Source organism: Planococcus citri, chromosome 1 (genome assembly GCF_950023065.1).
Source record: "Planococcus citri chromosome 1, ihPlaCitr1.1, whole genome shotgun sequence".
NCBI classification, from domain to species: Eukaryota; Metazoa; Arthropoda; class Insecta; order Hemiptera; family Pseudococcidae; genus Planococcus; species Planococcus citri.
The window spans coordinates 8,404,789-8,430,754 of NC_088677.1; the positions used below are offsets into that span (position 1 = coordinate 8,404,789).

The following is a 25,966-nucleotide window of genomic DNA, read 5'->3' on the forward strand; positions in this document are numbered from 1 at the left end:
TTCACCAATGCTACCATTCGTTCATACACTCCACCGGACCATGGAGAAAACGCTGGTATTTGTTTCCACTCGATGTTCTTTAGGTTGTTATCTGGTACACCACTAAGAAGGTTTTTTAACACGTTGAATTGCGGAGCATTGTCAGATAGAAGGAATTTTGTTATCCCTCGTCTAGCAAACATTCTTCGGAACGCTGAGAGTAACTCTTCACTGGTCATATCTTCTAATTGTTCGAGGTGCACTGCTCTAGTAATTAGACACGTAAACAAACAGATCCAATTTTTCTTCTTATCAGTGCCTTTCTTTTTACAAACGTATAGTGGACCCAATACATCGACACCCACGTACGTAAACGCAAATTCTCTTTTCAGACGATAACCAGGAATAGGCGGCATTATCGGATATTTATATGCTGGACCACTGAACACTTTGCAATTTTTGCAGTTTCTAATAACATTGTATACTACTCGTCTGCCACCAAGTAGCCAATATTTTTTCCGAATTTCTGCCAATGTCTGGGATACACCAGCATGATATAATTTCCGGTGAGTGTGAAGAATTAATAAATTCACGAACTGATCGTTGTTGGGTAATAATATCGGAAACTCATCATTTGGTACCTGAATTAGATTTGATAATCTGCCTTTAACTCGTAATATGCCGTTATCTTCGATCAAATTCAGCTGTTTTGTGAAATTCGAATCCCGGTTGGAAAAATGAATCGTCTGAATATGTTTTATTGCATCGAGAATTTTGTCTTCTGTTAATAGCGTAAAATCTTCCAAGGAAATATTCAGAGAGTTCGTTGATAAGTTGTTTTTTGGTTCTGTTATCAGTAGAGTTGTGTTTTGTACTTCAGTTTGGAATTCAGTTGATTCGGATTCATTGACTGGAACATCTGGCCAGTTCGATTCATTTTCTCTGAGCCACTGTGGACCTTTCCACCAAAATTCTGAAAGCTCATTGACTGTTGCTCCTCTACTGGCGATATCAGCAGGGTTATCCTGGGATCGTACGTATTTGATCTCTAATTGATTATTTTTACGAATTTCCGTTACTCGTTTTTCAACCCATGGTGATAAATTTTTGTCGGATCTCACCCACGAAATAGCGCATTTTGAATCTGACCATAACACCAACTTTGTAAGATGATACTCACTGAAAGCTTCTTGAATAAAACGTAATGCTCTGTTGCCAATCAATATCGCTAGTAGTTCTAATCTGGGTATTTTCAGTGTTGTTTTGACTGGCGAAACTCTCGATTTAGCAAATATCAGTTGTGTGTCTGCTCCAGATTCAGTTTCAACCCTTACGTAAATGACAACGCCGTATGCTTTCTTTGAAGCATCAGTAAAGACATGTAGTTGCACTTCGTTATTTATTTTTTGACGTGATAAACAGCAACGAGGTATCTGTACCTGCGATATGATACGGAATTCTTCTCTCAGTTCAAACCACTGACTTTCTAAATTGGTTGGGATGGGCTGGTCCCAGTGATAATTTTCTTCCCATAGTAGTTGTAGAAGTAATTTGGCCTTTAAAATAACAGGAGACCACAAACCCAATGGATCGTACAGCTTCGATGACTGTTTCAGAATGCTTCGTTTTGTAGCTACGTCAGTATTAATGAGTACTGGTTTAACTGATAACGTGTCTGTGACAGTATTCCAATTTATTCCCAACACTGATACTATATCTTCTGCGAGCCAATCTAATGTCGGATGTAGATCAATGAGAGATTTTTCATTTGTGTGCCATTGTCGTAATTTCATAGATGCATCGGAGAATATTTTTACAGTTTCTTCGATTAATTTGGATACCTCTTCGATTGACATACCTCCAGTTATCATGTTATCTACGTACAATGCTTTGCTTAATTTTGATGCAATTTGAGGTGCGTACTTACGAAGATGAAATAAGATTGTAGCTGCCAAAGTGAACGGACTTGCATTAATACCAAATGGAATTCGACGCCAACGTAGTACTCTTATGTTATCTTTGGTAGTTTTTAATTGATAATCTTTTACCCATAAGAAACGTAAAAGATCGCGAAATTTCTCATTAATTAAAAGCTGAAGGAATGCCTTCTCGATGTCCGATATTATTGCTATGCCGTACGTTCGCCATCGTATCATAATCAACACAATTTGTTCGATAAGATTTTTCCCTTTGTAGATAACATCGTTGACACTCTTATCACCTTTTTGTTTTGCGGATCCATCAAAGACAATACGTAGAGGTGTTGTTTTAGATTCAGTTTGAACTCCATGATGAGGTAAATATGAGATTAGAGTACTACTATCCTCCTGGTTTTCTACAGGTTCGACGAATTCGGATTCTAGGTATTGCTGAATGATTTTATCGTATTTTGACAGGAACTCTATCTTTGATTTTTTCACTAAGTTGTCCAATCTGTTGATCGCGAGTCCGTAGTTGGGTTTTAAATTTGGTTCTTCTTCTAACAAAGGCCATGAAACTTCATACCTGTTGTTTTCAAATTTGATAGTTTCTTCGAATGATTTTAGCGCTATTTCGTCGTTCATGTCTGGATCAGCTTTTATTCCTAACGTATCTAATTCCCATAATGTTTTCAAATCTTCGTTTGTGTTCGTTTGTAGCGTTTTTATCAACAAGCAGCTCGTTTTACTAGATTTGCTTCTTTGACTTTTCAACTTTCCAGCAAATAACCAGCCTAATTTACTTCCGATTAAATACTGATGTTCTGCAATCTTTATAACTTCTGACGTTAAAAAGTCATATAAATGGTCAATTCCAATGAGTATTTGAACGTCCGATCTGTTTGATTTATCTGCTAACACTTTATTTTTCAAAATCGACTTGTCTGTTAATACATTGGGGTTGAAGGTTTCAATACCATCGATGATTTTAGGTATAGTACTAGCTTCTATTTTTACTTGTTCACCAGCGTGAGTCTTTATCAGTAGCTCCACCGTATTAGAAACAACTTCTTGACCTATATTATTGCCAACCGTATCTATCACCAATTTTTCTGTTGCTATAATCGGTAGTTTTAATTCTTGCGCGAGTTTCGAAGTAATAAACGTTCTTTTACTGCCACCATCTAATATCATTCGAGCGCCGAATTTCTTATCGCCACTGGGATTTGACACGGATGAGACTGCTGTAAACAACCAATTCTGTTCTCGATCTGATAGTAAACAGGTGACTGTCGAATTCGATTTGTCGTCGGATTTCGTTTCTGTATCAGCTGACTGTTGTTGTGTTGGGTGTTGCTGAGAACTTTCATCGAACAATTTTGGGCACAAGCTTCTGTGATGATTTTTTCTCTGGCCACAGTGTACGCATACCCGATCAGCTGTACACTCTTTTACTGAGTGTCCTTTACGTAAGCAGATGAAACAGCGGCCTTTTATATTTTCTTTACGAGATGCTAATGTTTTGTGCTGATCACACTCGTCAGACCAGTGATTCTCCGAAGAACAAAATATACATTTTTGGGTTGGTTTTTTCATATTGTTTGTTTTTGCCAATAGCGTTTCTGTAGTGTACGTCGTTGAGGGTTGTTCTTCAGCATCAGTAAAATTGAGTTCTTCTCTTCGTTTTATCAAGCTTTTCATGCTGGTTCGGAATTGTCTCAAATCTAGACTGCTTGATGTATCTTTATGGATTTCATACACAATTGACTTCGGAAATTTCTCCATGATCGTGTTCAACAATATAGTGTTGTTCTCAAACTCTTCACCAAGCGATTCTAACGTCCGTAATGTCACTTCTAACGCATCGTATGTTTTTCGTAGCTGACTGGTAGCACTACTAGTTTGAGGAAGTTGGGTTATTTTGTTGTACAATAATTTTATCATCCGTTGTATGTTACCATATTTCTCTTCTAGTACTTCCCACGCTTTTGCGTAGTTTTTGTCCATAACTGGCATGCCTTTTAGATCGTTCTCAGCTAGTCCTACCATCATTTGTTTTAAATATGCAAGTTTTTGACTATCTGTTAGATCTGTCACTCCCACCGTTGCATTAAAACTTTGCTTAAACTCCAGGTAACTTGTGATGTCCCCGGAGAACGTAAGTTTCGGTAGTTTTGGGAGTTTGACTGAGAGTTGATTCAGGTTGTTTGATGAAGTGTTTACACTGGTTTCCTTCACTGTCGTTTTTTCTGCTTTCTGGTGTTCTATAGTTGCAGTAAGCTGAGCAATTGCATCTTCACAATCACAGTATAGCTCTTCGTAGGCTTCTATGTCCGTATTAAATTTGGTAATTACGTCTGCTTCTTTCGTTGATTTCACTATTTCTTCAAGTTGAGTTTGTAATGTAGTAACACGTTCATGGCATTGCTTCAACTGTCGTAGGTTCGTATCGAGGGTCAGTAAGTTTTTATCTTCATTTTTTATTTGATCGTTGACCACAGTAAGTTTATGTACTAACCTATCCTTGGCTACGCGGAGTTTTGTTTCTAGTTGGTTGTAAGCGGATGCCATTGTCGATTGTAGTAGAGTCTTTCAACACAATAATACGATGATTAGTGTTTTAAAGTTCATTTTTTAGGAAACGTTCTGCTACCATGTGACGAAGTTCTACTTTAAATAAATTCACGTACACGAACTTCGTCATATTTTATTGGAAACTTTAAAATTCATCAATAAATTTTAACTTTTAACACGTTGTCTCTATTCTATCATAAAACTAATCGTTACAAAAACTAAAACTACTTCTCTCAAAATCAAATAGATGGCGCTCTCGCCACATGCATCCTCATTTCATAAAATGAAAAATATTACTTCACCAAGTCCTTTGTTATAGCTGAAATAAGGTTGTTCGTACACTCATTCAATGAAATGCATTGAAAAAAAAAAAAAATACGAATGTGTTCCAAAATGATAAATCAGGTCTTATACATTATACTTAAGAGTGAATTTTAATTACAGATTATTGAAACCAACTCCGAAGAAGACTTCGATCAATATTTACTCGTAGGTGACTTCCTATTCAACATCGTATTCGATCAGACCTTTTTCGATTTCTTGGTTCGACGACGAGTCGTCTGCGCTACACAAAACCCAACTTCCAACATGGGATGGGATATAGATCATGTCGAAGAACACGAGTGTGGTTGTGTATACCATCATCGTTCTCATGATAGCTTCAATTATTATGATGAAGTTCAAGACAAAACATGTGATACGTGCGCACAACGCCGAAAACAAAAAGAAGAAGCCAACGAATTGAAAAGACAAAAACGAGAGGAGGATCGTAAGAAATACATAGAAAGTATTTTCAAACAGATTCCTTCATCTGAAAACCGTATTCCTATAAAAGCAGCGATTGAGAAATACAGGAAGGACCGAGGCATTGGAAATTCTGATGTTTGGATATTGAAAGATTTACAAAGCGAACCACAGTGCGATATTTTAGAAGTGAAAAAAGAAAAAGGACGTTGGTACTGCAACAAAGATAGATTAGATTTTATCGATTTTAAACAGTTAGAACCTTACTGATTTTTATTTATGAAATAGTGTAATATGTACTTCAAATTTTAGAAATATTTTAACACGTTAAAAGTTAAGAGGTACATACATTAGCCTAATTACTCGTATTTTGTTCACCTTTATTTTCGTACCAGGCACGTATGTAATCGTGAGAAATATATACTTTATCCTCATAGCGAAAAAATAATACATTTTCATTCGCCATGATTTGTGTTTGACTCTTTTCCACCTCCTTTTGTGCTTTCTAGTTTTCATTTCCTAGGCACGATGGTCGAATGGTAGAGGCAAGTGGCTGAAAAAGTAGTATTATATCAAAAATAGTATTCTCTCTAACATCGAGTACCTAATTATTACACTGGAAAAACTCACATTAAAATATCTTTAATGACTAATGCGACCACCAGAGCCATCAGCTCGACGCAAATTATTACAAGGTGATGTCTCAGGAGCGACCTAAATCACCACTCTGCTCTAATAAATATCTCTCTAGTAAGGCATTGTTGTCACATGAGCTTTCTGTCGATGTACTGGATGTAGATGATCGATGACTACTGGAACTGGACGTAGATGATCGACGACTACTGAATTTCGAACCACGCTGGCTTTTCATATAACTGTAAATTAACGCATAATATGTAAACACAACTTAGTCGTAGACATTTCACTAGAAAACTAAGAAACAGGGTTCCACTCACAAACGGCCGGCTTTTACGCTAATTTTATTCGAAAGAGCTTTGATGGATATCAGAGCTTGCATATGAGTTACTTGGGAGCGAGCAGTTGTTTCACATTTCAGATGAATAGGTATATCATTTTCATTTACTCCATAAGTAGCCTCATTCATCGGTACGTTAGTTTTGTCGTCCATATACTATAGATAACATAAACACAAATCGATCGCAAACCAATTAGAACAGCTGAATATTGTTTCTTGTAGCAAATGAAAACAAAACACGCTTACCTGAAGTAATATCGCAGTGTCATTTCCTAGTGTTCCGCTGGAATCGTTGAATTTCAATCGAAACTTGAAGTTACTATCCTTCCGCAGAGGATCTTCGTACAAAAAATCATCGCAATCACTAAAGGGGTCGAATTCTGGAAGGCTACACAATCCATATGAAACCATACTAAGGTTCCCTATGGCTTTCGCGTAGCAAGCGCGAGTGATAATTTGGCCATTGTCTTTAGCCGCTATTAATGCGTCGATTAATTCCAGAGCATCAGTGGCGTTAGAAATGGTTAATGTTTTAGCCATAATATAATGATTATAACTATAACGAACTTTTAATTAAACTTCACGATGAAAAGTAAAACCGGAAATTAGTGTCCCTTGTGTTGTTGTTGTGATTGTATATTTTGTAAACAAAATCACATGGTGATAACCGTATTGCTGCGTTGCCACTAGTAAACTGCGTTTGGTTGGCCACGTTGCCGCAGTATCGCCTGATGGAAAAGGAAACGAAAACTGAAACCGAAACTGGTGGAAAACTAAAATAAAACTGAAAGGGAGGCGGATGCAAGGGCCAAGGGATGCACCAAATGGGAGGAGGACGAGGAACATTGGGCATTGTGTGTGATACCATTGATACCCTAAACTAAAAAACATACCCTCCCTCGCTCAATCCCCCCCCCCACCAGAATCTTTCTCCTCTCCTAGAGGAAAACTGAAACCGACGCTGGTGGAACTCTGGAAAACTAAAATAAAAGTAATAAAACTGAAAGGGAGGCGGATGCAAGGGGGCAAGGGCCAAGGGATGCACCAAATAGGAGGAACATTGGGCATTGTGTGTGAACTGTGATACCATTGATACTCTCTCAAAAAAAAATACCCCCCTCGCTCAACCCCCCACCAGAATCTTTCTCCTACTGTTTTTTTCTCATAGTTAGGGAGCCCACTTGAGGATCTATTGCACCCCCCCCCCCCGTCGATCCTCCGGGACAACTTTTTTCTTAAAGGGGGAGTCCTAAGGAACATTTCTAGCCCTTGTACTCAAAAAAAAAAGTGGCCCTACTTACAAAATAGCGGCCATTTTGAATTTTTAATTGACAGGTCTGCCAAAATCGCAGATTTTGTGTTCCAACATAGGACTTGCACAAAATTTTTCAAACTGCACAAAGGTAGATCGAAAGATCAAGCGAAAATTTATCACCTGTCAAAATTTCAAATGCTAAAGTGCGTTTTTCGATTTTTGGCGAATTTTTGAAAATCAAATTTAGGCCAAAAATGAGGGAAAAAATCAAAATTTTACCAAATTGACCAAGAAAGCTGAAATTTGAGATACACCTTATTTTCGACATGCCAAATTGATTGGAAACTGTTTCGAACCGTTTTGAGCAGTTCTGGAGCCCCCAGCAGATTTTTGAAAATTCCCACAGAATTTTATCAAATAAAGTTGGATAGTCGAAATTTACTCTGCAAACTTATTTCAACGCGCTACGAAGTACTGCGGGTAAATTTCAAGTCGTTTTGGAGCCTCCGGCAACTTCTTGAAAATTCCTGGAGCTTCCATCAGATTTTTGAAACTTTAAATTTTCACAAAATTTCATCAAATGGAGATGGAAAGCTGAAATTTACTCTACACTCCAATTTTAACACCCTTTGAAGACGACTTCAGGTGGGTTCAAATCATTTTGGAGCCTCCAGCGACTTTTTGAAAATTACTGGAGCCTCCAGTAGATTTTAGAAACTTGAAATTCTCGCAACATTTTACCAAATGGAGTTGGCAAGGTAAAATTTACTTCGCAAACTAATTCCAATACGATATGTCGACTACATGGTGGTTTTGGTTTCAAATGGTTTTAAATGATTTTAAAGCTTACAGCTGCTTTTTGGAAATTTCAATTTTCCAAAAAAGCACCATACGACCTCTCAAAAAGTCGCTGGAGGCTCCAAAACGACTTGAAATCCACCAGCAGACGACTTCGTAGCGTATTGAAATTAGTTTGCAGAATGAAGTTTGACTTTCCATCTCCGTTTGATGAAATTTTTAGGAAACTTAAGTTTCAAAAATCTACTGGAGGCTAAAGTAATTTTCAAAAAATCGCTGAATCAAAAGTTGTAGATTGTGAAAAATAACACAATTCTGTTCAATCACATTTTGAAACTGATTCAATAGTTCGCATTTTGCAACCAGTTTTTGACAGTCACATAAAAATTGAAGAAAGAGAAAAAAGCTTGAAACAAAAGTTGTAGAGTGTGAAAAATAACAGAATTCTGTGTAATTACATTGTGAAACCGGTTCATTGGTTCGCCTTTGGCAATCATGTGATATAATATAGTTTAGATTTCTATGAATGAGAATAGGGTCATTCCATGTCAACTCAACAAAAAAATGGCGATTTTGAAAGTCATGTCTTTCGATTTCGCTCAAATTTTTTTTACAATATCTACCCACCCAGTAAGTAAGAAAGACGCAATCAGTTTGGTCCCAGCCCCCTCCGGGGGCGGGTGGGGGGGGGGCTCCCATTATTTTCACATTGTCTCGAGGTCCTCAACTTCAGCAGCCCATTCCTCCAAAACTATGATACTTTGATCAAAACTGATTTCACAGTTCGAAAGGGCATTGCATTTTGAACTTTTTAAGTATTTTGAAATTTTCAAAAGTTGAAAGTTGAACTTTCAATTTGAAAGTTCAAATTTCAAAATAGCGCTGTAAGTGGGAGCTACCATTTAAAATTTTGAAAAAAATGTCCATGGATGTACATTTTGATACTTTTTTGAAATATTTCGGTTCCGAGATGGAACTCTTGACGGAGGGGGAGCATCCCCAACCCCAATTTTGGGTGAAACTTTCAAAAGGAAATCTGGGGCATGTGATATATTGAATTGTATGTTCTCGGTGACGCTGAACACGAAAATGACGTCAGATTTTTGATTGGATCCCATCCACGGCCCCCGGCACCTCCCCAAAGAAGGGGTTTTTCGTGCGACACTTGTAATAGTATGTTTTTGGTGATTTTTTTGGACTTTTACCTATTGGGGGAGGTTCTGGGGGCCATGAGTGAAGTCGATTCGTAATACTAAGGCAATATTCATGTTCAACGATATCGAAAACGAAAACATACTATCGCATGTGTCACACGAATGTAACCAGCATTTTTGGGGCGGTCACCCCCTTTGGAGAGGTACTGGGGGCCGTGGACGGATCCAATCACAAATCTTACGTCATATTCGTGTTCAGCGTCACCAAAAACATACTATTCCATGTGTCACACGAACAAAACGCTTTTTTGAACTTTCACCCCCTTTGAGGGGGTGCTGGGGGCCGTGGATGGGGTCCCATCAAAAATCTGACGTCATATTCGTGTTCAGCGTCGCCGAAAACATACAATTCGATATATCACATGCCCCAGATTTTCTTTTGAAAGTTTCACCCAAAATTGGGGGTGGAGGTGCTCCCCCTCCGTCAAGAGTTCCATCTCGGAACCGAAATATTTCAAAAAAGTATCAAAATGTACATCCATGGACATTTTTTTCAAAATTTTAAATGGTAGCTCCCACTTACAGCGCTATTTTGAAATTTGAACTTTCAAATTGAAAGTTCAACTTTCAACTTTTGAAAATTTCAAAATACAACTTAAAAAGTTCAAAATTCAATGCCCTTTCGAACTGTGAAATCAGTTTTGATCAAAGTGTCATAGTTTTGGAGGAATGGGCTGCTGAAGTTGAGTACCTCGAGACAATGTGAAAATAATGGAAGCCCCCCCACCCGCCCCCTAAGGGGGCTGGGACCAAACTGATTGCGGCTTTCTTACTTACTGGGTGGGTAGATATTGTAAAAAAAATTTGAGCAAAATCGAAGGACATGACACAAAAACGTTGGTTGAGTTGACATGGAATGACCTTTTTGCGAAAATAACTAATAAACTAATAAGTCGAGTTTTTTGGGAGGAGAGAAAGGGGTGGAGTGGGGAAGGGGGTGGAGCAAAAGCAAAACATTCAAATACAGGGAAAAAAATCACCCAAAAAAAAAAACCTGAATGATGAATATGTGAGGGAGAGTAGCAAATCTTGATTGGGATATTTTGACTTTTGAGGTGCCCTGGGGACTGGGGAGGTCTGTGATGGTAATTGGTAATTGGTGGGAGCTTTCGAAGGGTAAATTTCAAACCAGCATAATATACAAATACAAATTTCATTATTTAACTACCTTTTGAGGGTTTTTTTAAAAAATACAAATTTTTCACGCTCTACAACCTTTGTTTCAAGCTTTTTTTCTCTATCTACAATTTTTGAGTATTTTTTGTTAACTGGTTGCAAATTAATGAACCGGTTTCAAAATCCAATTGGCGAAAATGGTTCAATTTTTCACGCTCCACAACTTTTGTTTCAAGCTTTTTTCTCTATCTGCAATTTTTGGGCAGTTTTTGTCGACTGGTTGCGAATTACCTAAAGAACCGGTTTCAAAAAATTCATATCAGGGTCAACCAAGAAGTGGTAGTGTGTAGGAAACTACTCATTTTCCGATCATGAAATTAAAATATTTTTTAGATGTCATGTGATATACCTACTTTAAAATATGTTAGAAATAGGTCTCTTGAAAGACGTCTACATTGCCCTAATCATTTTTTTTTACCTTTATTTTAGCACTAGGTACGTTCCTATGTAACTAATTGTGAAAAATACAATGTTTTTCTACAAAATCATTTTTTTTTTTTTTTTTATTTCATCATTTAGGTACCTATCTCTCTCCATATACACCGAGTTTTGAGATTAGAAAAAATAAACTACTGCTTTTTGATTTCCAATTTGATTTCTCGACTTTTGTACACTCTTTCACCTCCTCTTGCAAATTTGAACATCAGCAAATTTTGAGTCAAGGTTATCCTCACTCAAACCGCCTGAATTCCATAAACCAAGCTCAAATAATATCAAATTTGAGCGAATTTCGTTGAAACGCCTCCGGCTGAGGTGACCCTTTACATTTCATGATGAAAAGTTGATGAAATAATTTTTAAAAAATAGGTAGGTACATATAATAGGTATCAGAAGAGGGGAAAATAAAATTCCAATAAGTAACTAACATTTCAGATATCCGAAATTCCATTTATGGATTTTTGAGGAATTTTAAAAATTATTTTTAAAAAACCTATTTTAAGGTCGATTTTTAAACTTCTCGTGAAATATACATATATAATTTTTAGCAATGGACAAACGATGCATATATAAGTGGCAACTAGCAATGGACAAACGATGCATATATAAGTGGCAACTAGCAACAAACGCTTTAGAAATGTCAAAAAAATGATAAATTTTCGGCACTTTGTCAGATTTTTGAAAACTTGTTGAAAAAACCACGACTTTTTAATTTTTTTTCTTCATTTTTATGCTACCAATGTACCCACATGTATTATTATGACAATTGAATTATTTTTTCAAACGTTGTATGTTTATAAATGCAGAAGTGGGATACTTTGTTGTAAAGTGCTATATTGCATTGAACTAGATAAAAAACGGGAGATAAAATCAACGACGACAGATGCAGAGGAAGTCAATAGTAAAAGTAGATGATTCGAGTTCCTTCACCGAGATTTTTTATAATAAGTATTGTATTTCTGTCGTAGTCGATGTCCTACTTTCGTGTTTATAGAGAAAAATTTGTTTAAAAAATGAATAAAAGCATGCATTTGTTTATGTTAACGGTGTTATTATGGATTATCAATTTGCATGGGGCGAGTAAGTACATACCTAGTACGATTAATGCATAAATTTAAGTACCTACCTAAATATATAAATAGGTACCTAGCTATGTATAGGTATGTGGAGCATCATAGTCAGAAATTTCATTCCTGAAAACCAAGTGTTCCAATCCAATAATCATTTCCCATCCCATCTAAATGCTTTATAATTATTGCGATGAATTAGAGGGATTTAGATTTTATGATACTTTTTTGTACAGCAACAACAACTGACTCCAGTGAGCCTGAAGGAGATGGAGATCCTTGTAAAACCGGACATCTACGTTTCCATGAAGACACAGCTCAAACCAAAATGGTCGTCTGTCCACGAGGTGGCTCGGTAGAGATGAAATGTCAAGCATGCGGTACGAAAAAGGCTAATTCTTGAGTTTTTGTATGTAATTAATATGTACTTAATACCTACACATTATTCAGAAATCAGAATGCCATATCAGTCCGGCACCCCCCCCCCTCATGAACATTCGGAACACATTTTTTCTTAAAGGGGACATTCTAAGTTAGCTCTACTAACAAAATGGCGGCCATTTTGATTGACAGGTCAGCCTAAATCGCAGATTTTGCTATCCAACATAGGACTTGCACGAAATTTTTTGAACTGGACGAAGCTAGATCGAAAGATCATGCAAAAATCATCACTAGACACAATTTCAACTGCTAAAGTGTACTTTTCGATTTTTGATGAATTTTTGAAAATCAACGACCCAAAAATGAGAAAAAAAATCAAAATTTTACCAAATTGACTAAAAAAGCTGAAATTTTGGGATAGCCCTATTTTCGACATGCCAAATCGATTGGAAACTGTTTCAAACCGTTTTGAGCAGTTCTGGAGCCTCCAGCAGATTTTTGAAACTTGAAATTTAATGAAAATTTCTTTAATCAGAGTTTGGAAATCCAAAAATCACTCTGCACTTGATCATTAACACACTATCAAGTCGACTACTACCGAGTATAAGGCATTTTGGAGCCTCCAGCGAGTTTTCGAAAATTACTGGAGCTTCCAGAAGATTTTTAAACGCTCGAAATTTCCATACAACTTTATCAAACAGAGCTGTAAATCCAAAATTTACTCTGCATTTCAACTTTTATACGCTATGATTCGACTGCAGGTTGATTTCAAATCGTTTTGGAGCCTTCAGCGAGTTTTCGAAAATTACTGGAGCCTCCAGAAGATTTTTAAACGCTCGAAATTTCCATAAAACTTTATCAAACAGAGCTGGAAATCCAAAATTTACTCTGCATTTCAACGTGTATACGCTATGATTCGACTGCAGGTTGATTTCAAGTAGTTTTGGAGCCTCCAGTAGATTTTTGAAACTTGAAATTTCCACACAATTTCATCAGATGCGGTTGGCTTGGAAAGCAGGAATTTATTCTATAAAATAATTTCAATACTCTTTGCAGCCAACCGGAGGGGGATTTCAAGTCGTTTTAGAGCCTCCAGCGGCTTATTGGAAACTACTGGAGTCTCCAGCAGATTTTTTAAACGTGAAATTTCGACAAAATCGTAATTGGAGGGCAGAGTTACTTCCGGATTTCCGGCTCCATTTGATAAAATTTTGTAAGTAGAAATTTCAAGTTTCAAAAATCTACTTGGAGGCTCCAGTAATTTTCAAAAAACCGCCGGAGACTCCAAAATGACTCAAACCACTTCAGTGCTAGACTAATAATAGCATGATCAAGTTGGAGTGCAGCGTAAAACACACTTCAAAGAAATTTTGTAAAAATTTCGATTTTCAAAAACTGCTGGAGCCTCCAGAACGGCTCAAAACGGGTTGAAACCGTTTCCAATCGATTTGGCAGGTCGAAAATAGAGTATATATTATAAATTTCAGAAATTTCAGATTTTCTATGTCAATTTGGTAAAATTTAGATTTTTTTTCTCGAAAAAATAAGCCTTTGAATTTTCATCAAAACTTCCTCAAAAATCAACTAATTGTAAGTTTGAAAATTTTGCTTATGGTGTATTTTGTGTTAATCTTTCGATTCCCCTATGAAAATGAACTTTGAAAAATGAAGCCATTTACAGGCAAAAAGCAATAAAATATTGATACCTAAGCTTACTGAAAATGAAATTAAAAACAAAATTACTTATAGTTTCAGAAAATAAAAAAAAAAAAAAAAGGTGAAAAAACCAAATCTTAAAATCACAGCTTTGATTTAAAAAAAAAAATGGAAAATGGAACCTTTGAGCTCGGAATACAATTTTTAAAAAACATAGAAAAAAATGCAACTTAGCATCTGAAATTTTAGAATGTTATTTAAAGACGAAATTAATTTTTGAAAATTGATTAACAATGTGAAATTCTGAAAATTAATGTTAAATCTCATACTTTGGAGGAAAAGCTGGATTTTAAAAAATTCACCAAAAATCGAAATTTTTAAATGAAATCTACCTGCAATTGACTTCATAGCGTATTGAAATTAGTTTACACATGCCAACTGCATTATTGATGAAATTCGGTGGGAATTTCAAGTTTCAAAAATCTACTGGAGGCTCCGAAAATTTTCAAAAATTCACTGGAGGCTCCAAAATGACTTGAACCCACTTGCAGTCTACTTGATAATTTGTTGAAATTGGAATGCAAAGCAAATTTCCAATTTCCAATTGTGGTTGGTAAAATTTAATGGGAATTTCGAGCTTTGAAAAATCTGCTGGAGGCTCCAGTAATTTCCAAAATGTCGCTGGAGGCTCCAAAACGACTTGAAATTTATCTGCAGTCGACTTCATAGCGTACTGAAGCGAGTTTACAGAATGAATTTCGACTTTCTAACTACATTTGGTGAAATTTTGTGGACATTTAAAACTTCAAAAATCTACTAGGGGTTCCAAAAATTTTCAAAAATTTGCTGAAGGCTCCAGAACTGCTCAAAACGGTTTCAAACCATTTCAAATCAATTTGATAGTTCGAAAATAGGGTAGGTGGGTACATATATCTCGAATGCCAGCTTTCTAGGTCAATTTGGCAAAATTTTGATTTTTTTCTCATTTTTGGCTCAAATTCGATTTTTAAAAATTCACCAAAAAGTTGAGAAAAAAGTTGTCTCTAAGGATGGGGAGAGGGGTGTAATAATTCCTCTTGTCATATATACCGTACTAAATGTTTACGTATTACGAAGTGTTTTATGGATAGAATTAAATTTTCCTATAGGATCACCCAAACCGACGATAGAATGGCATAGGACCAATGTACCTGATCGCATCAAATGGCACGAAGCAAAGAACCGAGAAATAACAAATGATAATACAATATTAAAAATCTGGAATTGTGATGAATCCGATGCTACATCTTATACTTGTGCAATATACCACAAAGTACCAAACTCGAGGATCATAATGCATGATTTCCACAGATTCATTCTTCATTTAGATGATAGTAAGTACATATATGTATACTCGTAGATCTAGATAGGTATTAGGTACTAAGCACAGATAGGTAGTAAATTAATTTTCGCATACACCTATTTCATGACGTGAAAACATAGGTACAAAGTTGGATGGATCGCGAGAAAGTCAAAAGATTTTTTCATCAAATATAGGTACGTATTACTTTAACGTTAATTTCTTTTCAAGTTGAAAGTCTTCACTTGACAAAAAAAATCTACCTACATGATAATTTCTTCCTTTTCAGAACCATCGTATTCCAGTTTTTGGTTACATTTAATATCTGTATCAATATTGATCGCGGTTTTGCTAGCCGGTTTCGTCATCTATCGAATTCTACAAGTGAGCCAACTTCATTATTTTTCCTGCCCCCTGTATCACAATGAGTAGAAATTTTTTTAGAACTGGATGAAGCTACATAATTATATCGAAAGATTATGCAAAAAAACCCATTTTGTTTCAATATTCAAAAATTCGCTGAAGTCTCCATAACTGCTCAAAATGGTTCCAAAATGTTTTCAATAAATTCGGGCAGAGGATGGTTCAACGTACCTAACTGCAGTTTCCTAGATCGATTCGACGTTTCAATTTTTTCCCCATTTTTGGACCAAATTTGATTTTCAAAAATTTTCGTCAAAAATCAAAAAATGAGCTTCAGAAATTTTGGCTAGTGATATTCGTTTTGCATGCTCTTTCGATTCGGCTTTGTTTGGTCTGAAAATTTCTAGTTAATTTGGATACCTTTCTTATTAGTTATTAGGTATAAGACACTTGAATAAAATCAATTAATCAATTTACAATTAATTTCTCTATATGCCTGAAGAAAACAAGAATACGTCTAGAAAATAAAACAGCCGTTAAAAACAACTTCATATTTGCATAATCGAGAAAATTTCCAACTGCAGGTGGGTACCTAATTTAAATGTTTATTACCAAAGTACTTACATCAATATTCAGATCATTAGATCCAGTATACCTATTTTATAGTTATACAGCATTTTTTAAAATGAAAGAACAAACCTCAAAAGTAATTCTGGTCAATGCAGGCCTTTCAGTTGCTGGGTTTCATTTTTCAATTCTAGACAAAATTTCGAAAAATCTTACACCTGTTTTCGATAGGTACAGAAATCATAATCAGATTTAATTGGGAGTAGAAATGAGCTGAAATTTTGTTCAAACTTCATTTTTGATCATTCAGAATCAATTGTGGTAATTTCGAGCAAATTTATCGGATTTTTTAATTGTGAAAAATTTTTCATTAAAAAATCCAAAATGAAATTCAAGTTCAATTTTTTTGTTTTCGAGAACTGCGAAATCCATAAATCTACTAAAGGTTGTCCAGAATAGTTGAAAATGAGCCACTTTTAGAACATTTTTACTTCATCTTGAAAACCAAAAGTTATATCTCGAATTTAAAATGAAAAAAATTATCAAAAGTATTTTTATAAAAATGTTTTAAACAAAAAAAATAAATAAATAAATTGAAAATTTCCTTTGAAGACCAAGCAAAGTACCTAGGTACCTATTTTTCATAATTCTTTGCTCATTGAAATTATACCTCAAGCTCATGTTATAATTTTACTAATTTCCTATACTTTTCTCGTGTAGGTAGGTACCTAATTAGTTTGATAACAGACGAGAAATACTTGAACACATCAGTCTTGAAATCCATTTCCAGTGAAAAATGACATCGTTTATAAATTCAGAAGTACACATGTTTCATTTAAAGCCCGATTGGATCGTATTTGCATCATTAAAGATACCAATTCATCAATGTAATATTTTATAGTACTCGTGTTGATATTAAAACATCTTACCAGTATGCTGAATTTCTGATCTAAAGGCTACAGAAATGGAATGATTTCCTCATATTTTCTTCTCTAACAACAGCTAGTGAACCCGAGATAAGAGTTTCTGTAGGCGACATCATAAAGTTCACGGTTATCTGTAACACAGAGGAAACGGAAATAAGTACACTAATATTAACAAAGTACAAACACATGGAAACGTAAAAACGGGCAGATACATACAAATAGTCGAGGAGCCCGCTTAAGGATCTATTGCACCCCCCCCCGTCCGATCCTCGGGAACAACTTTTTTCTTAAAGGGGCAGTCCTAAAGGACATTTCAAGCCCTTGTACTCAAAAAAAAAGTGGCCCTACCTACAAAATGGCGACCATTCTGATTGACAGGTCAACCGAAATCGCAAATTTTGTGTTCCAACATTTGCACAAAATTTTTCAAACCGTACGAAGGTAGATCGAAAGATCATGCAAAAATTTATCACATGTCAAAATTTCAAGTGCTAAAGTGCGTTTTTCGATTTTTGGTGAATTTTCGAAAATCAAATTTAGGTCAAAAATGAGGGGAAAAATCAAAATTTTACCAAATTGACCAAGAAAGCTGAAATTTGGGATATACTCTATTTTCGACATGTCAAATCGATTGGAAACTGTTTCAAACCGTTTAGAGCAGTTCTGGAGCCTCCAGCAGATTTTTGGAACTCGATATTCTCACAAAATTTCATCAAATAGAGTTGGATAGCCGAAATTTACTCTGCAAACTAATTTCAATACGCTACGAAGTCAACTTCGGAGAGATTTCAAGTCGTTTTGGAGCCTCCAGCGATTTTTTGAAAATTACTGGAGCCTCCAGTAGGTTTTTGAAACTTGAAATTTCCCCAAAATTTTATCAAAAGGAGATAGAAAGTCGAAATTCATTCTGCAAACTAATTTCAACGCTACGAAGTCGACTGCTGGTGGATTTGAAGTCGTTTTGGAGCCTCCAGCGATTTTTTGAAAATTAATGGAGCCTCCAGTAGATTTTTGAAACTTGAAATTTCCCCAAAAATTCATCAAAAGGAGATAGAAAGTCGAAATTCATTCTGCAAACTAATTTCAATACACTACGAAGTCGACTGCTGGTGGATTTCAAGTCGTTTTGGAGCTTCCAGCGACTTTTTGAAAGGTCGTGTGCGTTTTTTGGAAAATTGAAATTTCCAAAAAGTAGCTGGAAGCTTCAAAACCATTTGAAACCACCATATGTGAGGGCGCATACGGAAAGGGATCTTACGACCAAAAGTAAAATTTCACAAGAGGAGGATTTAAAGTTTTGCGTTATTTCCCTTGTTTTAAGGTACGATTACATATGGCTATTCCAACTTCGAAGGTCCTATACATTATCACACATTCACACACGCCCTCCAACGACCTGTACTGGCCAAATTAGGCACTACAAAGTTGATAAAAAGAGCAATTCTGTTGATATTATCAAGAATTTTAGGGTATTAGTTTTGATAAAAATCGTTTGCTGCTGATTGTGGCAGTGTTTTTTGGTTCAACTTCTGTTTTTTATATAGTTTCACATTAAAGTTAGTTATATATTGTTAAAAAATACATTTTGTAAATCGATACTGGTGGCTAGGTGTATGTACCTTGCCAAAAGTCTTCGATTTGAGTTCCGCTATCGGAAATTTTTTTAAATGATTTTTTCTACTCATGTCTTATTAAAGTCACGATTTTTTGTAAAATTTTCATTTTTTACGCGTTTTTACCTCTTTTTTCAAATTTTTTGCGTCATTTTTCAACTTTTATGAATGATAAATTTATGCATGCTTCGCTTAAAAGTAAAAAAAATCGATGAAATAATAAAAATTGGGGCCTATGGAGGGTTCTACTCACCCTACAAAAATTTAGCGAAGAAATAAAAAATGAATTTTTTGGTCATAAGGTCCCTTTCCGTATGCGCCCTCACATAATTATAGTCGACTTCATATCGTATTGAAATTAGTTTGCGAAGTAAATTTCAGCTTGCCAACTCCATTTGTTAAATGTTGCGGGAATTTCGAGTTTCAAAAATCTACTGGAGGCTCCAGTAACTTTCAAAAGGTCGCTGTAGACTCTAAAATGATTTGAACCCTGTGGAGGGAGAAATATTCGAAAAAACCCAAAATTAAATTTTTTGATTTTGAAGTTTTTGATTTTTCACCAAGAGTTCAAAAATGGAATTTTTGAATCTTGATTTCTTTGAAGATAAGAAAATATAGACTAATTCAAATCCTCTTTGGCCATCTGGATATCGGATTCATGCACTCTCGTTCTGTTGGAAAAATAGTGATGGAAATATTGGTGATGTCAAAATGATATCTCTCGCGATTCTATAACTAGCTCATCGAGATCTCAGGATCGGAGGAATCGCGGATGTAAAATGGGTTCCCTCCCCAATATTTACATATTTATAATACGTGGGGTTAAAGTTGGATTAATTGAAGCTTGAGCTAAGAAATGATTGAACTTTCGACGGAATGATATATTTGTGGTAAAGTTGGAAATATTCATTGAATTCTCAAACTCACGAAAGTTGAATAAAAGTCCAAGACAAATTCACATTTAGGACATTTATTCTTATACTTCAGGGATAAAACAAAGACAAATAAAAAGGATCGCAAACCTGGGGAATTCTGGGAATACTTAAACTAGGAGCAACAAAAAGGAAAATAAATATTTAAAAAAGAAAAAAGAAAGGAAGACACCCTGAGCGATGCGTCTGTACTTAAACCTAAAATGCATGTCCTGAGCGATACGTCATTTTCAAACAAAAAACTCAAAAAAGAAAATAAAGAAAGACAATGTGAGCCAAGGTCTTGAAACTTAAATCTAAAGTTGGACAATGTAAACCAAGGCAACTTGTTATTAAAACCTATCTCTGTGCATTTCAAAGAGTGATCTGAGACAGCTGAAGATTCACAAATTGACCCATAGGGACTTAACTTGAGAAACGATGTCATCGCAGATGATGACAAAGTCCGAGGCTGCAGGCGCCAAAATTCATCAAAGTCCAATAAATCACGAACTGAAGGAAGCTAAAGCTGGAAACAGTAGGAACTACCGTTGGAAATATTGAGCTAAAGATGGATTTCTTGGTCTCTTCTGGGAAATGGGCTCCAGCCCATTCGCAGAGATGGAAGTAAAGTTGGAACTATACTTGGTGGCGTCGATGTCTGCAGTCCTACCTAAATTGTCTCAGATCAGAGCTTTTATAACTGCGCTTTTTACGAGAAATCGTGCGGGGGAACGTATGCAGTCAGTGGCGCACGCGCCCAACGCTTCTAGCGGCGCTATCTTTTGCGGCTGGCACTAGAATTGCGTCATGTTCGATTATACTCGGCGATATTCGTGTTGAACTGGTTTTCTATTGGTTGTTATCGCGAGAGTGGTGGGCAGCTTGGCGCCACCACCTAAAAAACGTTGATGTAATCGAGTATAATGGGCTATGTTCGATAATTTCTTAATTATAATTGGACGTAAGCGCCACAACCACTGAGTAGGAAGTTTGAATTGTCGCGGCTTGGTCACTGACATCATAATTGGTCACTAAAATGATCAAAAATCTGTCGCTTAGGGGGTAGAAAAATATTCTGCTGCTATGGCGAATGAGAATTTTTCTCCCAATTAGGAGACAGGAAAATTTTCTCCCATTAGGGTGACTGAACTTTTCGTATGTAAATTTCTCCCAGTGTAGGTGATGGATAAAAATATTTTTCTCCCACATAAGTGGGAGAACTGCCTGTATTTTTCTCCCACTACAACCCAACAGAAATCGTCTTCAGAGGGTGTTAAAATTTGAGTGTAGAGTAAATTTCAACTATCCATCTCCATTTGATGAAATTTTGTGAAAATTTAAAGTTTCAAAAATTTGATGGAGGCTCCAAGAATTTTCAAAAAGTCACCGGAGACTCCCAAAACGACTTGAAATTCATCTGCAGTACTTTGTAGCGCATTGAAATTAGTTTGCAGAATACATTTCAGCTTTCTAATTCCATTTTGGTAAAATTTTGTGGGAATTTGGAATTTCAAAAATCTGCCGAAATTTACTCTGCAAGTGCGACTTTTTGAATGGTCGTATGCGTTTTTTGGAAAATTGAAATTTCCAAAAAGTAGCTGGAAGCTTCAAAACCATTTGAAACCACCATGTAGTCGACTTCATATCGTATTGAAATTAGTTTGCGAAGTAAATTTCAGCTTGCCAACTCCATTTGGTAAAATGTTGCGGGCATTTCAAGTTTCAAAAATCTACTAGAGGCTCCAGTATTTTTCAAAAAGTCGCTGGAGGCTCCAAAACCACTTGAAATCTCTCTAAAGTTGACTTCGTAGCGTATTGAAATTAGTTTGCAGAGTAAATTTCGGCTTTCCAACTCCATTTGACGAAATTTTGTGGGAATTTCGAGTTCCAAAAATCTGCTGGAGGCTCCAGAACTGCTCTAAACGGGTTGAAACAGTTTTCAATCGATTTGACATGTCGAAAATAGAGTATATCCCAAATTTCAGCTTTTTTGGTCGATTGGGTAAAATTTTGATTTTTTCCCCTCATTTTTGGCCTAAATTTGATTTTCATAAATTCACCAAAAATCAAAAAACGAATTTTTGCACTTGAAATTTCGACAGGGGATTCTAATATCATGTTTACCATGTTCTGATAATGATTTGACTAATTTCACCAGATTCAGCTGAAATTTTATTCGTCTTTTGTCATTTTTAATACTTAGTTTAAACTTTTTTTTGTCTTAAATGATTTTATGCCATTTTTAAAACGGTTTACCGAATTTAGACAAATTTTGCTGAAATTTTGTTATTTTTCGTAGGTAGGTAGTTGAAATTGCGATCCATCTGTACCTCTCTTTTCCTCCCACCCTCTTCAACAAATCGCAATTTTCATCCCATTTTTTAATAATTTTACCCAATGTTGAAATGGAAAACGTGTATGTAATTAAATTTTTAATCGCTTTTGTATTACCTAATTTTTTTTTTTTTGGTAATTTGATTTTTAAAATTTGATACTTATTGAAAACTTTTATATCGAAATTAGAAGGTGCATGTCCACGGCCCCCCCACCCCCACCGAGGGATTTCAAACATATGCCATTCGTTTGTGTTACGTTTGTGCTGGTTTGTGCTGAAAAGCTTTTCGTTTGTGCTGCCCCCTTCCCGAGATAATTGAGAAAACTTTGGGGGAGGGGGGCTGTAGACATGGGAGCCCCCCCCCAAAAGTTTTCTCAATTATCTCGGGTAGGGGGGGCAGCACAAACGAAAAACTTTTCAGCGCAAACCAGCACAAACGTAGCACAAACGAATGGCATATGTTTGAAGTCCATCGGTGGGGGTGGGGGGACCGTGGACATGCACCTGAAATAAGAAGTGAAAAAATAAAATTTCAACGAATTTTTTATGGAAATTATTTTCAAATTGAAAAACATTCAAGTTTTGGCAAAGGTCAAAAATTTTCAAAAGTTTTATCTGAATTTGAAAATTTGTCATTTAACCAAGTTTTATTCTAATTTTGTCACGACGTGAAAAATTTTCTTTTCAAGCTGTTGAAGTTGTCAAGCAAAAAAGCAACGAAATGCTGTGTTTAAATTTCATCTTGTGCGTCCTAAAAATGACCCCTCCTTCCGAAATTTTTGAAAGCTTCAATAACAATGTCAAACATTTTATTTTTGAGAAGAATAAAGCATTATTCACTCCCTCTTTTCACTCAAATTACAGCTTAACAGCTCAAGATGAATGATTCTCTGCCGAGGTACATATCATATGACTGGCAGAATTTTTGCACTGAATAAATCTAAAAAAAATCTTGCGAAAATATTCCATCATCCAAAATTTCAGGGGCTAAAGAGAATTGTTTAAAACTTTTGGTTAATTTTTGAAAAATTTGCCAATTGTTTATTTTTGGGTTAATTATTATTGGTGTTTTGAAAATTTTCTCTTCGCAAATTTTAGCATTAATGACGAAAAACTATCGAAAGATATCATTACTGAAACTGAGGAAATATTTTGGAACGCAGTGGTGCCAATTGGATTTCAAAAAATCGAGAAAAATTACCATTATGGGTGCAACATTTCTTTTAAAGGTACCCAACATCCGAGCTAGGACAAGGACATTTCATCTATTTTACCCAGGAGTACTCTTTCGTTCAAGAATACCAAAAAGCTCAAAATTTTGGAGTTAAAACTTCTTATATTGAAAATATTTTTTTTGTACCTTAAAAATTGAAGCTAATACTTATCGTGTTTTTTTTTTGAAATTGATTTTCAAAGCCCAAAAAGCTGAAAAACACGAAAAATTGCGAATTTTTGATGTTTGATTTTAGTACCAAGCTTGCAATTGAACAATTCAAATTTTTGTCAAGTACAAAAAGCATATTTTTTTTAAAATTTAAAATTATCCAGCATTTTTGCTTCAAACTCCCCCTTCCAAAATTGGTTCGAACTATATCTGGCTATTTAGCATAAAAAATACTGGAGGGGGTCTGGGGTAGAAAATTGGGAAAATCTGGCGAAAAAAGTTGGGAAAATTTCAATCCCTCCCCCCCCTCCATTATCACTTTGTCATGCCTCTGTGTGTAGTGATTATACTCGTACGTACCTATATTGTACCTATCAGAGGATAAATCTTGCGAACGTGACTTTCATCCCATTTTACAAGAAATGTACACACAAGTTATCAAGTGATTATAGTACGTACTTCCAGATATCCGATTTTATTAAGCAACTCTTCTCAATTAGGTAAAAAATCAATATTTTCAATCGTAAATCATCTGATTACATTTCTCTCATTATGTGGCTCGCCTTACTTTATCAACAAGCAGGCAACTCGTATACTCGAGAGCATTCATATTTGAGTAGGTATTTTGAATAAGTTGATTTTAAAAAAAAAAAAAAAAACCTCGTATATCATATGAAAAATGTTCACTACCCTATTATGTGGCCTCACCCTCGCAACATCATTAATATTTGTAACACCAGGGAATGCAGATCATAGTAAGTATACCTATCCATTTCTCATTACACGAGAGTTAATTAATATGTAGATTGTGTAGGATAGATATATGTAGGTAGGTAATAAAAACACAACTAATAGGTACCTTTTTAACTTACAGGCTATATCCCTGACGACATATCTCTATCTGATAACACAAATAAAACAATTGAGAAAATATCTGATGATGATGTCCGACGAGAAGTGGAGCTTATCGCCAAACGAGAAAAATACTACAAAAAGAGACTAGATGAGATCGAACCATCAAAAGTAAGTACCTACTGTACCTACACAATGAAACACATCAACTTCATGTCATTGACATCATACTCCAGGTATCTGCCCAGCAGGAAAATTATTCATCACAATTCGTGTTTCTTCAGGGTTATTACGCATTTCGATGCGCCATGGATGAAATGAAAACCGAATCCTTTACAATATTCCCCATGCTCAAACACAAATCCGAACATCATCGCACCAAGACTCAGCTCATCGAAGGTATCAATAATAATAAAGAGGTCTTACTTCCCGAAGACGTTAAATCTTCCAAGAAGTTATTCGGGAACATAGAATCGCAATTATTTCCCACAGAAAAAGACCATCTCGCGCGCAAAAACATTCCACATTATTTCAACACGATGTTCACATTTCTTACAAAATGTATCGAGGAAGACTACGGTTCATCTTTATCAAAGACAGATAGGGAACACGCTTTTAAAATTCGAGCAGAGTTATCTGAACTACACGGAATGAACGAAACTCTCGACGAATTTACTACAATAATAGTCAAATTTTGCTCATCTTATGCCCGTACCCGGCATTTCAGTAATGGTATGCATGACCTTTACACGTTCCCCATCCAGGACGAGACTCGAGATTTGGAACAAGAGAAGAACCGACCGGTATGTTTAGCTGAGGTGTTGGGTTCAATGGGATTACTGCAGGCTTGGAATTTCTCTGAAGAGGATCTAAATCATGCGAATATAATTCGCAAGATTCTCAAACCGTCGACGAAACATTTGTTTTTATCATCTTCCTACGATATCGAGCTGTTGGAAGAGAAAAATGGACCGCAGGTAGTTGTAAGGAGAATTGGGGTTCTACCTCAACTGGATGTGAAAGCCTGTCCAAAACTGTAGATTTACATTATGTTTATGGATTATATTGAATCTTATTGCTGTTACATGTAATATTCTATAGTCGAATTATAGCTGTCTAGTGCTGTTCTGTGCCTGATTATATCTAATAACAATAACCTAATATGATCTACTGCGAGTCTTTGTCAAAGAACCTAAGCAGACAGAGCCCAGCTTTGAAAAATCAACCATCACTTGATTGTGACGAAATATAGAATAGGTACACACTACTTGGTAAACCGCACTCCTCTTAAGCGAGCTCAACGCCATGTAGCCCAATATAATATTATAATTATTATAGGTACTCCTGAAGTCATGAATTATGATACAATACCAATGGAGGGGGGGGGGTCCCCCAGTCACAACCTGCTGGAGGGTGAGGCCAGTGATATGATGTACACTCAGAATTCAGATCTTGGTAGGTGAATCTTGGTGACTGATTCACCAGAATTCACCAGA

The 25,966-nt window shown here is 35.8% G+C and overlaps 3 protein-coding genes across 4 annotated transcripts; 2 read left to right on the plus strand and 1 right to left on the minus strand.

Annotated features, from left to right (window-relative positions):
• Nucleotides 1-5,332: 5,332 nt before the first annotated feature.
• LOC135846869 (uncharacterized) lies at nt 5,333-7,122 on the minus strand. Its single transcript, XM_065366218.1, has 4 exons — nt 6,439-7,122; nt 6,173-6,348; nt 5,847-6,091; nt 5,333-5,769 (listed from the first exon to the last, which is right to left on the minus strand). Exons 1-3 carry the CDS (start codon nt 6,730-6,732, stop codon nt 5,920-5,922), a joined length of 642 nt encoding a protein of 213 aa, XP_065222290.1. The 5' UTR covers nt 6,733-7,122; the 3' UTR covers nt 5,333-5,769; nt 5,847-5,919.
• Nucleotides 7,123-11,967: 4,845 nt separating this feature from the next.
• On the plus strand, nt 11,968-17,380 carry LOC135846854 (fibroblast growth factor receptor-like 1). 2 transcript variants are annotated; one of them, XM_065366201.1, is made up of 7 exons: nt 11,968-12,153; nt 12,377-12,520; nt 15,326-15,550; nt 15,660-15,713; nt 15,806-15,900; nt 16,382-16,463; nt 17,167-17,380. In XM_065366201.1, the coding sequence occupies exons 1-6, from the start codon at nt 12,087-12,089 to the stop codon at nt 16,439-16,441; spliced, it is 645 nt and encodes a 214-aa protein (XP_065222273.1). In that variant the 5' UTR covers nt 11,968-12,086; the 3' UTR covers nt 16,442-16,463; nt 17,167-17,380. The 2 variants fall into 2 exon arrangements, with proteins under 2 accessions (XP_065222273.1, XP_065222279.1); XM_065366207.1 differs by having other exon boundaries at nt 17,171-17,380.
• Nucleotides 17,381-24,147: 6,767 nt separating this feature from the next.
• LOC135846644 (uncharacterized) lies at nt 24,148-25,597 on the plus strand. The gene is made up of 3 exons (XM_065365860.1): nt 24,148-24,373; nt 24,493-24,641; nt 24,755-25,597. The coding sequence occupies exons 1-3, from the start codon at nt 24,298-24,300 to the stop codon at nt 25,508-25,510; spliced, it is 981 nt and encodes a 326-aa protein (XP_065221932.1). The 5' UTR covers nt 24,148-24,297; the 3' UTR covers nt 25,511-25,597.
• The last annotated feature ends 369 nt before the right edge of the window (nt 25,598-25,966 follow it).

Excerpts from the sequence above, each read along its gene's own strand:
- LOC135846869 (XM_065366218.1), bottom strand. The coding sequence starts at position 6,732 with ATGGCTAAAACATTAACCATTTCTAACGCCACTGATGCTCTGGAATTA. Across the intron at positions 6,349-6,438 it reads ACACTGCGATATTACTTCAG|TATATGGACGACAAAACTAA; the intron begins GTAAGCGTGTTT and ends TGTTATCTATAG. Across the intron at positions 6,092-6,172 it reads AGCGTAAAAGCCGGCCGTTT|TTATATGAAAAGCCAGCGTG; the intron begins GTGAGTGGAACC and ends GTTAATTTACAG.
- LOC135846854 (XM_065366201.1), top strand. The coding sequence starts at position 12,087 with ATGAATAAAAGCATGCATTTGTTTATGTTAACGGTGTTATTATGGATT. Across the intron at positions 12,154-12,376 it reads TATCAATTTGCATGGGGCGA|CAACAACAACTGACTCCAGT; the intron begins GTAAGTACATAC and ends TTTTTTGTACAG. Across the intron at positions 15,714-15,805 it reads GATTTTTTCATCAAATATAG|AACCATCGTATTCCAGTTTT; the intron begins GTACGTATTACT and ends CTTCCTTTTCAG.
- LOC135846644 (XM_065365860.1), top strand. The coding sequence starts at position 24,298 with ATGTTCACTACCCTATTATGTGGCCTCACCCTCGCAACATCATTAATA. Across the intron at positions 24,374-24,492 it reads ACCAGGGAATGCAGATCATA|GCTATATCCCTGACGACATA; the intron begins GTAAGTATACCT and ends TTTAACTTACAG. Across the intron at positions 24,642-24,754 it reads ATGAGATCGAACCATCAAAA|GGTTATTACGCATTTCGATG; the intron begins GTAAGTACCTAC and ends GTGTTTCTTCAG.